This window comes from Magnolia sinica, chromosome 14 (assembly GCF_029962835.1).
Source record: "Magnolia sinica isolate HGM2019 chromosome 14, MsV1, whole genome shotgun sequence".
NCBI classification, from domain to species: domain Eukaryota; kingdom Viridiplantae; phylum Streptophyta; class Magnoliopsida; order Magnoliales; family Magnoliaceae; genus Magnolia; species Magnolia sinica.
Genome location: NC_080586.1, coordinates 76,227,626 through 76,239,339, shown reverse-complemented (window position 1 = coordinate 76,239,339; position 11,714 = coordinate 76,227,626). Strand labels below are relative to the sequence as shown.

The 11,714-nt window shown below is 40.2% G+C and overlaps 1 protein-coding gene across 1 annotated transcript; it reads right to left on the bottom strand.

Moving 5' to 3' along the window:
• Positions 1–1,488: 1,488 nt before the first annotated feature.
• LOC131226254 (ethylene-responsive transcription factor ERF053-like) lies at positions 1,489–4,133 on the bottom strand. Its single transcript, XM_058222038.1, has one exon. It carries the CDS (start codon positions 3,578–3,580, stop codon positions 2,225–2,227), a length of 1,356 nt encoding a protein of 451 aa, XP_058078021.1. The 5' UTR covers positions 3,581–4,133; the 3' UTR covers positions 1,489–2,224.
• Between the last annotated feature and the right edge of the window lie 7,581 nt (positions 4,134–11,714).

The window sequence follows — 11,714 nt, the reverse complement described above, 5'->3', positions numbered from 1 at the left end:
CACTGAGAAGGCACGTTAGATGAATGGATTGGATGGCATATAAACACATTGGTGGGCCCTACACACTAATGGTGGGTGTTCCATACCAAACTTTTTCCTTAGGTATTGCCTCCCTGAGTTCTAGATGTCATGAATTTGAGATTCCAAGGTGGATCTCAGGAAAGTTCCACCCACATAGAATGAGGTATGCTCGTCTAGTTCTTCTTAAGAATATTCACATGAGAAAAAGAGCATTTATCAATTTTTTGTGACGGCCCGCGTCAGGGCTTAGGCCTGTGTGCTTGATCCATGCAGGTGGGGGCGACGGCCCACTACTGTCAGGCTGGCCTGGGCTGGGCCCATCCAGCCTGGACAGACCCACCTGACCAAGACACACCAGCTTTGGGCTGAACACAGAGGCTAACCAGTTGGGCTAGATGAGGACTCAGTTTTCAGGGCCGAACGTCGACGGGGCTTGATTTTTGCTAAAGTCATGAAGGGTCAGCCCGGCGAAATTGAGACGGACTATTGCCCCAAGCCGACAGTTAGAAACAGTGATAGCCAGTGGTCTAAATCTCCATTTTCTTTCCTTCTTGCTGGTTAAGCTGGGCTAAACCCCAGACCTCAATGTTCAGGTGAGGAGAGCCCACCATTGAACAATAGGATTGAACTCGCCAACAGTCTATGACCATACAATCGCATGGCCTTTGAACTAAGACGGGCCAGATTAATGGCTTTGTGTTAATCTGCTCACAATGAAAAAAAACCTAGACCTAGATCATAGGTCGGGCAATAGGCCATCAGGCTGTTGTGATTTCGCTCCTTGAATGTGGCCCACTATCAATCACCCATTCGGGAAAGCTTTTGTGAACTCGATCCAATTGGTTTTCGATGAGTGGGCTTTTTAGTACAAATTTCATAAGATGATTTTGAAATTGGAGATGTGGCTGCGTTTATAAACAGCCCACAAAACCCTTGCTTCGATCCAAAATGAGGGTTTTGTCTACGAACCACCGATTCGACATGCACCCAAACGAGGGTTTTCAAGTTTAAATCATTCTTTTGCAGTGGTGATTTCGCTTGTTGAATATGGCCCACTGCCAATCACCCATTTGGGAAAGCTTTCGTGAACTCAATCCAATTGGTTTTCGATGAGTGGGCTTTTTAATACGTATTTCGTAAGCTGATTTTGAAACTGGCGATGTGGGTGTGTTTATAAACGACCCACAAAACCGTCGCTTAGATCCGAAATGATGGTTTTGTCTACGAACTGCCGATTCGACATGCACCCAAATGAGGGTTTTAAAGTTTAAATCATTCATTTGCAGGCAGTGATGAATTGGGTCTCATAATCTCATGACCCTAGTTTGTGGGGGCCATGACCCATCCACAAGATGGCCTACTTGGGATAAATAAACAGTCACAATTGCTACTTAGCACAAGGAATATAGGATATACCATAGCAGCATTTCCTAACAAACAATCCAAACAAGTAGTCGACAACAAGAATAAAAACAGAAAAAGATGCTTCTACTAGATTTCATCCAAAGAGGAATAAAACAGCTGACGTACGCAAAGTCCTTACCCACATAGGAATATGCGAGCAATTGGGATGGACGATGGAGATCACAAAACCGTCTCCACCACACATTCCCCCTTTGTACAAACTAATCTACTATTACATGTCTGTCTCAACTACAACTACTTGATAGTATACAATACATGGAAGAAGTAAAAAAGAAGAAGAGAAGAAAAAACCCAAATTCCCTACTCCAATATGGGGAATTTTCAGATGGGTTGTACCAGTACTGACTTGAAATACGAACGAGAAAGGCTGAAGCAGAAGAAAAAATAAGCGCCAGCCTACCGACAGGACGGAAAGACGAGAAAAATGCGAGAGAAGAAAAGGCAAGAATGACAAGAAATGCATGAAAGAGCATAATGACGCAGACGCGGATTATGAGAAAAATGCAAGAAAAGAAACCGTAGGAATCAAAAGGAAGAGAATTTCAAAGGAAATGAAAATGATTATATTTCCTAAGAAAACTCTCTTTCCTAAGTGTAATAAGACTCCCATAAGAAGTCACAAAGCTGGCCCAAAGAATCTGCAGCCTGTGAAATCTTAAGTCAGAGAGAGAGAGAGAGAGAGAGAGAGAGAGAGAGAGAGAGACCCATTGTTCCTAATCCCAAAAGCTGAGAAGCTTTCTAAGGAAAATGGTTCTTGGGTCATGTTTCCTCACTGGAATCAATCCCTCCATGAGAACATCTTCATGGTTGGGGAAGCCGAAGCCGAACCAGTAGCGGTGGAAGTCGAGGAGCTAGCAATTGCAGCTGCAGCCATATCCTGCTGTGACATTTGCGTATTGGAGGAGCAATCCATCTCTGGTTTTGGGGCAATTGGATGGTAGTGTGGGAAATTGGACTGAAGCAGGTTGGTCGTATCGAGATCATCCCAGACGGGGCTTCCTGGACCCCATGCAGCTGGTATGGCATTGAACCAGGCCTCTTCCATGTCCCCCCATACTAATTCTTGGGTGGATTCCGGAAGGCCTTGAGCTGTGACAGCCGGCACTGCAGGCTGAGGTTCATCTAACGTAACCTCGCCTGAGCCTGATTCGTCTGATGGCGAATCGCCCTGAATGAGGGGCTTATAGTGATCACCATCTTCCAATCGGGGCTCGCCAGCTTCAGTCGGCTGGGCCATCAGGTCAATGCCATAAGGAGCTTGCTGGGGTTGGGAGTGTGAACTGTCGGGAGTAGGATTCGAAGACGACGAAGAGCCAGAGTCCTTATTCTTATCTCGGCCGAGGAAGAGATGAGGGAAATTGAGACGGGCGTTCTCACCTCTCAGCTTGAAGGCCTCACGGTCATATGCGAGGGCCGCGTCCTCGGCAGTGTCGAACGTCCCAAGCCAGAGACGAGTCCGATTGCGAGGTAGACGAATCTCCGCCACCCATTTCCCCCAGTGGCGCTGCCTTACTCCTCGATAGAGCTTGGTTGAAGTGGGAGGACGAAACATGGCCATTGATCGCCAGTCCTGCCCCATCCTGCTCATCATCATCATGTGGCCACGGGGACTGAGGTTGAGTGCGTCGCTCCAGTAGCGAAGGAGCTGCTCTTGCTGAGCCTTGGTTGGCACCTGTCCATTTCCAAGAAAGAAAGGCGGCGGTGGGTAGGCCATTTCGTGTTGCTGGCGGTGCGCAAAAGAGATCATTTGTTGCTGCTGCTGCTGCTGTGGATGAAAGAGGGGCATCGGCGTTGTCATGAATTGATGTGGAATGTTGATCGGCTGGGACCCATCAGTGGCAAAAGGGAAAATTGGCCTTGAATTGGCTGCAGTCGCAGCTGTAGCGGTCGTAGGAATGGTAGAAGAAGAGGGTGAAATTGAAAGAGGGGAGGCTCCATGGCCTACAGATGAAGCTGAGAAATGCGACGGTTCTTGACGGTCGGGGCTTCGGATCTTCTTGAGAGGCCTTGGAGACAAGGAAGACTCTTCAAAAACCGGCTTCCATTGCCGCCTCCCCGCAAGCTCTAACTCTCTCGGATCCTTCCCTTTCTGTCTCTGCCCATCTCTACGGCTGCCGCTTGTAGACTCTGCCATCGCTTCTCCAAAAATCTCAATTAAAAGAAGAAATTAAAAGAAGGGAAAATCCTATTAGCCACCCGCTCTCGAATCAGGTATTGAATTCTAAGACGGGAAATAGATATGAATTGTAAGTATCAGATTCAAATCTATGAAGGGAAAGTGAGAATAAAGATGTAAAAGCTCAAAACAAAATTGGGTTCTTGAGAAAACAGAGTATCTGATGAAAAACAAACGAAGAAAGGCGAAAAGAGATTCAAAACAAAGAGCAGGAATGAAAATCTGATATTGGTTTTAAACAACAATAAAACTCAATGCATACAACCCCAAGAAACTGTAATTGATTCTCAATGCAACCCATCCCAAGATGAAGAGGAGAACACAGATACAGAGGTAGAGAGAGAGAGAGAGCGGGCGGCCGTAGAGAGAGGAAAATCCAATTTGGAGAAGATGGGTTTTCAATTACAGATCCTAGAATCGAAATTGTATAAAAAAACCAATCGAGAGAAGCATGAGCTGAGAGAGAGAGAGAGAGAGAGAGAGAGAGAGAGAGAGAAGGGTAGGGACTGAGAAGGAGAAGAGAAGCAATATAAGAGCAGCAAAAGATTGCGGAGTGGCTGTGGACCCCACACGCCTTCTTCTTTACTTTGGACGACTCCCTGGCCATTTTCATATCTGAAAAATAATAGTACATTGTAGTACTACGATGATGATCTATACACACTCACATAGATTTTAGTAATATTTCTTATAAAATAGAGATTACAACCGTCCAATTTGTGAATGTTACTTTATTTCTAATATATTCATAATTTTAATTTTATTTAATAATATAAAACTCTGATTTTGTTACCTTTTTGAAACTAGATTCATTCAATTAAGATCTAATGGTTGAAAATAATATATAGATTATTGGAGCGTTATGAGTTTTTGATATATATATTTTTACTATGTTTTGATGGTTTTGATTGGAATTTACGAATGTTGGAAAGCCGATGGACGTTTGAATGTGTATGTATTTTTTATAGTCTGGAGGACTACTAAAATAAACCTCTCTTTCGTATTTTGTTTCCTTGCTTCCACTCCAACGCCTCCTTCCACCTGTGAAGAGCTGTTTTGCTTCACAACGACTCTCTCTCCGTCCAACGCGCAATACGTGACACGCGTCGTCTTTTGAGAGGTTCCTTTGAAAGTCTTGTGGAGGTGATATGGTGGAGCTGGGTGGACCAGAATATAGTAGTGCAGCATCTCCACAGTACACGTATCAGTGTGATGTTACCAATTGGAGCTGTTCATCTATTGTGTTTGGATTATTAATAATATTTCATCTATAATTGAATATTTATTGGGATGCATATTGGACTGTTAAATATCTTTATTGTATGCCGTTAATTTGAAGATAACAGATCGGACAATTGAAATCATATTGACTGGAATAGTTTTGGAAATTTTGGTTAATGGTAGGAAAAAAAATATGGACGGTTGAAAATGATATGTGATTTAGCCACATGTGCTGTCAGGTGGTCGTAGTACCATGTTCCTATTCCTCTGTACCTACCGTTTCATCTCAGTCTCCATTTGCCGTAGCGTGGGCGGTTGCTTACGGCGCACATGTTTGCTAATCCTGGCAAACAGAAATGATACACGTGGCTCAAGGTGATTCAGAGTCTTTGATTTCACTTGTAATTGGAATTTATTGGAATTCAAAAATTGCTTATGAATGACTGTATTTAATACATTGAAAATTTTAAATATAATCATTGAAATTTAATTTAATTAACTAAATTATTATTCTAAATTAATGTAGATATATGATATTTCATGGAATGATTGTAATAAGTCCACTGAAATATATAATTTGGCCAAAAATATTTATGAAATTTGGAGCTTCCTTGGGCCACAAACATAAGGATCACAGATGAGTGACCCCCTTTTTATTTTTATTTTTATTTTTATTGAGTTAGCTTGTTAGTACACACCTCACCTGCGCTACACACTTCATGGTTAGCCACACTCACTAGGGAGTCGATGCCAAGACATCAGTGTTGAAACTAGGTATATTCACTCAGTATACCACAAATGAGTGATCTGTCGATAATTTTTAGTTGTCCATTTAGATGACCAATGTTTAGATGGTTTGGATCATTTTACTTATGTAATTCTAGCGTTACAATTGAGAATTGGATTGTTTCGAGTATAGTTAGTGTTCCATTGTACAGTAGAATTGGATTGTTTTGAGTATAGTCAGTGTTCCATTGTTCAGTATATTAGTAGCCTAGTGATACATTTATTAAACATGCAACTTTCCTGCCTTTATTCAACTCCAATTATACCCTAATCATAGCAAAAGATAAGATTTCAAAATACACTAAAATTGTGTTCATCGCTAATTCTATTTACCTAAAATAACACGACAATAAAGATAAAAGCTACTTCGAGGAATCCATTTGCCCCCAAATACATCTAAAATGGAGTTGCCAAATGACCTATCAGTGTAATCCAAATCCTCATTTTAAAATGCTTTTGAAAATACAGTTGAGAGTTGAGAATCATGGATCCAAAATCCTCTTTATTTTTCTCCAACGGCTCTCTATTCGACCGAAGTAGGCCCTCTATGTATTCTCTCTCTCATAGCCGCAACTAAAACAACCATTCCCAACTCAACTCATCTGCGCCTTCTTCCCAAATCTAGTTTCCGATTAACTGACTCCACCACCAATCATGTCCGGTGACCAAATCCCAACCTTGACGATAGAGTTAGGCATCGGTCTGGATTGGATCGGATTGGGTATAACCTTATCCGATCCGAAATCTCTACAGCCTGATTCGAACTCGATCCGATCAGGGAACGAGTCCGAGTCACCTAACTCGGACCAATCCGATGCATGGTTGGCCTGACCCAAACTGAGTTTGATTCGGTTAGGGAAACCGAGTTGGATCGGGTTTAGTACGATTCAGATCGTTTAAATTTAATTCAACTGTTTCATATGGTGTGGTCCACTTCAACCTTCAATATACCTCTTTTTTTGCTCAAGGCCTAAAATGATATGTCAAAATGGATGAACGGCTTAGATAAAACATATGCAGCAAGGTGGGCCCCACATAACTCTAAAAAACTGTATCCATGCTTTCACCATATGTATTACAACGTTGACGTGCACTGCACGAAAGTGCAATACTGTCCTTTTCATGTAAGCACGTCCCTTGCTGTATATAAGTTCTGTATTATAAGCACGTCACTTGTTGTATATAAGCACGAGGGTATGTGTTATATCCAAACTGTCCATCCATTTGGCGGGCTCGTCTTAAGGCTTGAGACAAAAAATAAGACAGATCTAACTGTCGTGGGGACCACACGAACTGTTTAACAATGAAAATCATACTCTACTACTATCTGTGGTGTGGTCCAAATGATCTTTGGATATTATTTATTTTTTGGATAATGCTCTATAATGATATCTAAAAATATATGAACGGTATAGATATAATAAATACATCACGGTGGGCCATGTAACTTTGATATGCTTTGAACCGTTCGTACAACTCGGAGCTCAAGGAGCGTCAGTGTCGTCTTCTCACGACACGTACCTATATAGGTTATATAGCTGGTGTGTGGTATGCTGAAATATAGCAGCTGGATGTTAGATAAACATCATGTGGGCGCACGGAGAGGGAAACCGACTGGTACGTCCCCTGACATGGTTGGTGTTATGTGGGCCCCACCATGACGTATGTGTTTCATCCATGCCGTCCATATATTTTTACAGATCATTTTACAATATGAGTCTAAAAATTAGGTATATCCAATTCTCAAGTGGACCACATTACAAGAAACAGTGTTGCATGAGAGTCGACCATTAAAAACATTTTGTGGGCCATAAAAGTTTTGGATCAAGCTGATTTTTGTTTTTTCTCTTCCTCTGGGACTGTATGACCTAATCAACGGATTGGATGTCAAATAAACAGTATAGTAGGCCTTAGATGTCAAATAAATAGTATAATAGGCCTTAGGAGGATTTTAATGGTGGATATCCAACCGCTATGGTTTTCATGTGGTGTGGTCCACCTGAGATCTATATTCCTCTCAATTTTGGTACCAAGCCATGACATGAACTTTAAAAATGGATGAACGGAATGAACGAAACACAAACATCCGGATCGGGTCGGTTTGGATCGAATCGGATCGGATTTCGGGTTGGATTGGTCCAGGTAGGCATGGATCCGAACCCAACCCGAAAAGCATTCGGATCTAACCTAACTTACTCGATTCACACCGATCCAGGCCTTCGGATCGGGTCGGATCTGGTTAGATCGGGTGGGATCCATCGGATCGGGTCAGGATTGCTCAGCTCTACTTGACGATGATAAAATGGAAAAGAAAAAAAAATCCCAGGCTGTTGTTGTTGACGAATACAACTCCTTTTCGCCTTGTTAAAGAGGTGTTGAATGTGCTACCAATTCAAACATCGTTAATGTCTACTGTTGATTCTGGTAGGTGAGTAACATCATCCCCTATATTTGACACACAACGATTGTTACCGACCTATGACCGATACAACTCCAAGCTGTCACACATAATTTTTAGGTTTCACAGTTTTCCAATTACAGGCTACTAAACATAACTAATGATTTCAAATCACTTTGACCCAATGTAATTTTGATTTAGATTCTACAATATTTTTAATATAATTTGTCAAACGAGTCTTGACAATACAACCTGTCCAACAAGTAAGGGCTTGTTTGGTTTTCCAATTACTTAGGTAGTTGGTTGTAAAGAAGCCATAATACTTTTTACTTGTATATGAAATGGTTGTCGTTACTACTGCTGACTGTTGTCACATGTTTGTTTTGTAGATTATTTTCGGTAGAACAGACATGATATCAAAAGCGTGTGTTTGGTGAGATAGTGTTTTAGTCGTGCCATTCCGATTGGTATCTTATGGTGTCCACCACCTCACCTCTATTACAAATGCAAATACACTAAATGAAACTGAGTCAGCATCCGCCAGACCAATATCAAGCACTAGTTCTATATCTAGCTGTATCATTAGAAATGTTCTTATAAATGTACATTTCTTCAAACTATCTATTCAATTTAAAAATCCTATATGTAACATTATTTCTCTAACAAATAAATCATTTTCAAACAACATGTCCCACGGGGTGGATTAATACAAGAGATTGCAAGTTGGAAAAAAAAATATTTCTTCAATTATAATTTTGATACAACAGCTAACATTATGACAGTGACTCATCATGGGATTGGAATTTCAGTAATATTGATGATCTCATTGGTATTCTCAAAACTTGGAGGTTGAGTCCAATGCATTTCATTTTGATACATCATGACCTTATTAGCCCCCACAGTAGCCTCATATTATTTCTAAAATTATAAATATAGGAGTTTGATGATTAGGGTCCTATTCTGACTGATCAACACTATCTGAAAATACCCTCAACTTGTTCTGTTTCAGATGATGTTCCTCATCAGATCAAGGGAGCCATTCTGGGGAACGAATTCCATGTGTTCCCCATGGAGATTTACCTCATCAGTAACAAGTACAAAGCAAAGCAAGAACACAAGAAAATATCAATATTTACCACTAAAAAAGTCACCCAAACCTTTATAATTTAAAGACACGAGAAAACAAACATCACACCTGCTTTTTTTTTTTTAAATAAAAAAAAAATGAATTTGGAGATTTGCATATATGGCACAAACATTGGCAGTTAATCACTGACAATCAAATCGTATCCATTTCCAAGACTTGTGGGTTCTCAAATATTATTAAATATTTGATCACAAAATCACCCCAATAACAATAACCATAACAAATGGTAAGGAAAAAACAGAGAGAAAAGTGAAACCATATCTCAAAATCACCACCCCAAAAGACTACAACTAACAAATTAGTATGATGCTGGTCCGAACAAAATGGTATTTTGTTTTGTGAAGTAACCAGTAGATGGGGCCCATATTTCAGAGATCCAAACTGTTCTGTTGGGAATGGATGTCCATGACCCGAAAAACACCTCAATCCGATGATTAACCAAGGTAGCCTGTTAGTGGATAGGTAAGAAAATATATGACCCACAGTCCTCTTGCAATTGCATAGCAATAAAATGCAAACAATACTAAATACTCTAAATCTGGAAAAATATCAGAAGCAAATTCCATAAGCAATTAAAAATCACCGAAGTAACATCTTTAAAATAAGACAATGACAACAATGACGAAGAAGAAAAACCCACAAACCAACTTATAGAATTATATACTGACGTAGGGGAGAATGTGAGGTCGAGCACCGTCTCCCTCAAGAGGATAACTATTCCGAATCTACGGAACTTCTCTGGACTCCTCACAGAGACTTCTCGAATCCATGAGGAAAGAAAGCAAGAAAATAGAAATAAATTCTAATAAATTTGAAATTGATTGATGAATTAAAAAAATGAGTTCATAACCCTTTAAATAGGGATACCAAGCAATGAGAGAGAAATTGGAATCAAACTACAACTAAAACTCCTAGAATTCGTGACTTACTATAAATAGTAAACTTACTATTTATAGACGGTGGTGATGTCTACTAGTGTGCACGGTTTTCAGCAAAAAATAGTTAGTGTCCTATTTGGCTTCACCAAGTTGTTCTCCTAATTTTTCTAAGCTCTTTTCGTGTTAGGCGTAACTCCTAAAGCCCAACGGATGAAGAGTTATAATGAAACTAATACTTGCTATTTATAATATAAACAAAATTAAAATATGGAAACGACCGTCGATCTGGCAGTATTTCGCAAATCCAGTTTGCACAACCCGACGTAGTGGGTTGGGTGGTTAAAGTAGCTCGTTCTACCCCAAAATCATATATTTTACGTCCAATAACTCATTCAATATTACGAGATATGCCTGATTTAAGGTTCGACGGTCCGTATCACTTCTGTCGTCGATTGGGCCTTTTTTGATCCATCTTGGCCATGTAACTGTCCGTGACCCTCTCTACATCATACACCATGAAAGAAACTCATGGAAAATCCTATAGGCAATCGGATTGAGCAAACCGGTTCCTGTTGGAATGTGACCATAATAGATCTTGGTTGCATAGCACACCTTGCTGATAACATTGCAAGGAAAGCTTCAGTAACGATGTAATGTAATTGTTAACAAGATATTTTCATCCTAATCTTGTTTCCTTTTTCTATTTAATATATAAAAGGATTAACGTCTGCTTAATCCAGTTCGAATGATTAAAACTCAATCAACACTTTTCGTCCTCCCGATTATTTATCCAAAGAAGTACTCCAACGGCCTTCTCTGTGGGCCATATATGTTCGACAGAATATCAATGTCATCAGATGGGGCACATATGTCCGACGAAATGCCTGAAAAAATCCATGTCTTTTTTCGAATTTCTGGAAAACTGGTATAGAGAGGGTCGCAGACAGTTACATGGCCAAGATGGATCAGAAAACGCCCAGTCAACAACAGAAGTGATCTGGACCGTCAGACCTTCAATCAGGCATATCTTGCAATTCGGAATGAGTTATCAGATGTAAAATATATGATTTTGGGGTAAAACTAGCTACTTTAGCCACCCAAGCTGGATTTGTCCAAGACGGATTTGCGAAATACCTCCAGATCGATGGTCGTTTCCCTATTTTAATTCCGTTTTTATTATAAATAGTAAGTTTTAGTTTGATTATAACTCTTCATCCGTTGGGCTTTAGGAGTTGCGCCCAACGTGAAAAAAGCTTAGAAAAATTAGGAGAACAGCTTGGTGAAGCCAAATAGGAAGCTTACTATTTTTGGCCAAAAACCTTGCGCACTAGTAGACATCACGACCGTCTATAAATAGTAAGTTTACTATTCATAGTAAGTCACGAATTCTAGGAGTTTTAGTTGTAGTTTGATTCTGATTTCTTTCCTATTGCTTGGTATCCCTATTTAAAGGGTTGTGAATTCTTTTTTTTTTTTTTTCATTCATCAATCAATTTCGAATTTATTAAAATTTATTCCTATTTTCTTACTTTCTTTCCTCGTGGATTCGAGAAGTCTTTGTGAGGAGTCCAGAGAAGTTCTGTGGATTCGGAATAGTTATTCTTTTGAGGAAGATGGTGCTCGAACTTACATCCTCCCCTGCATAAAAAAGTACTCCATATA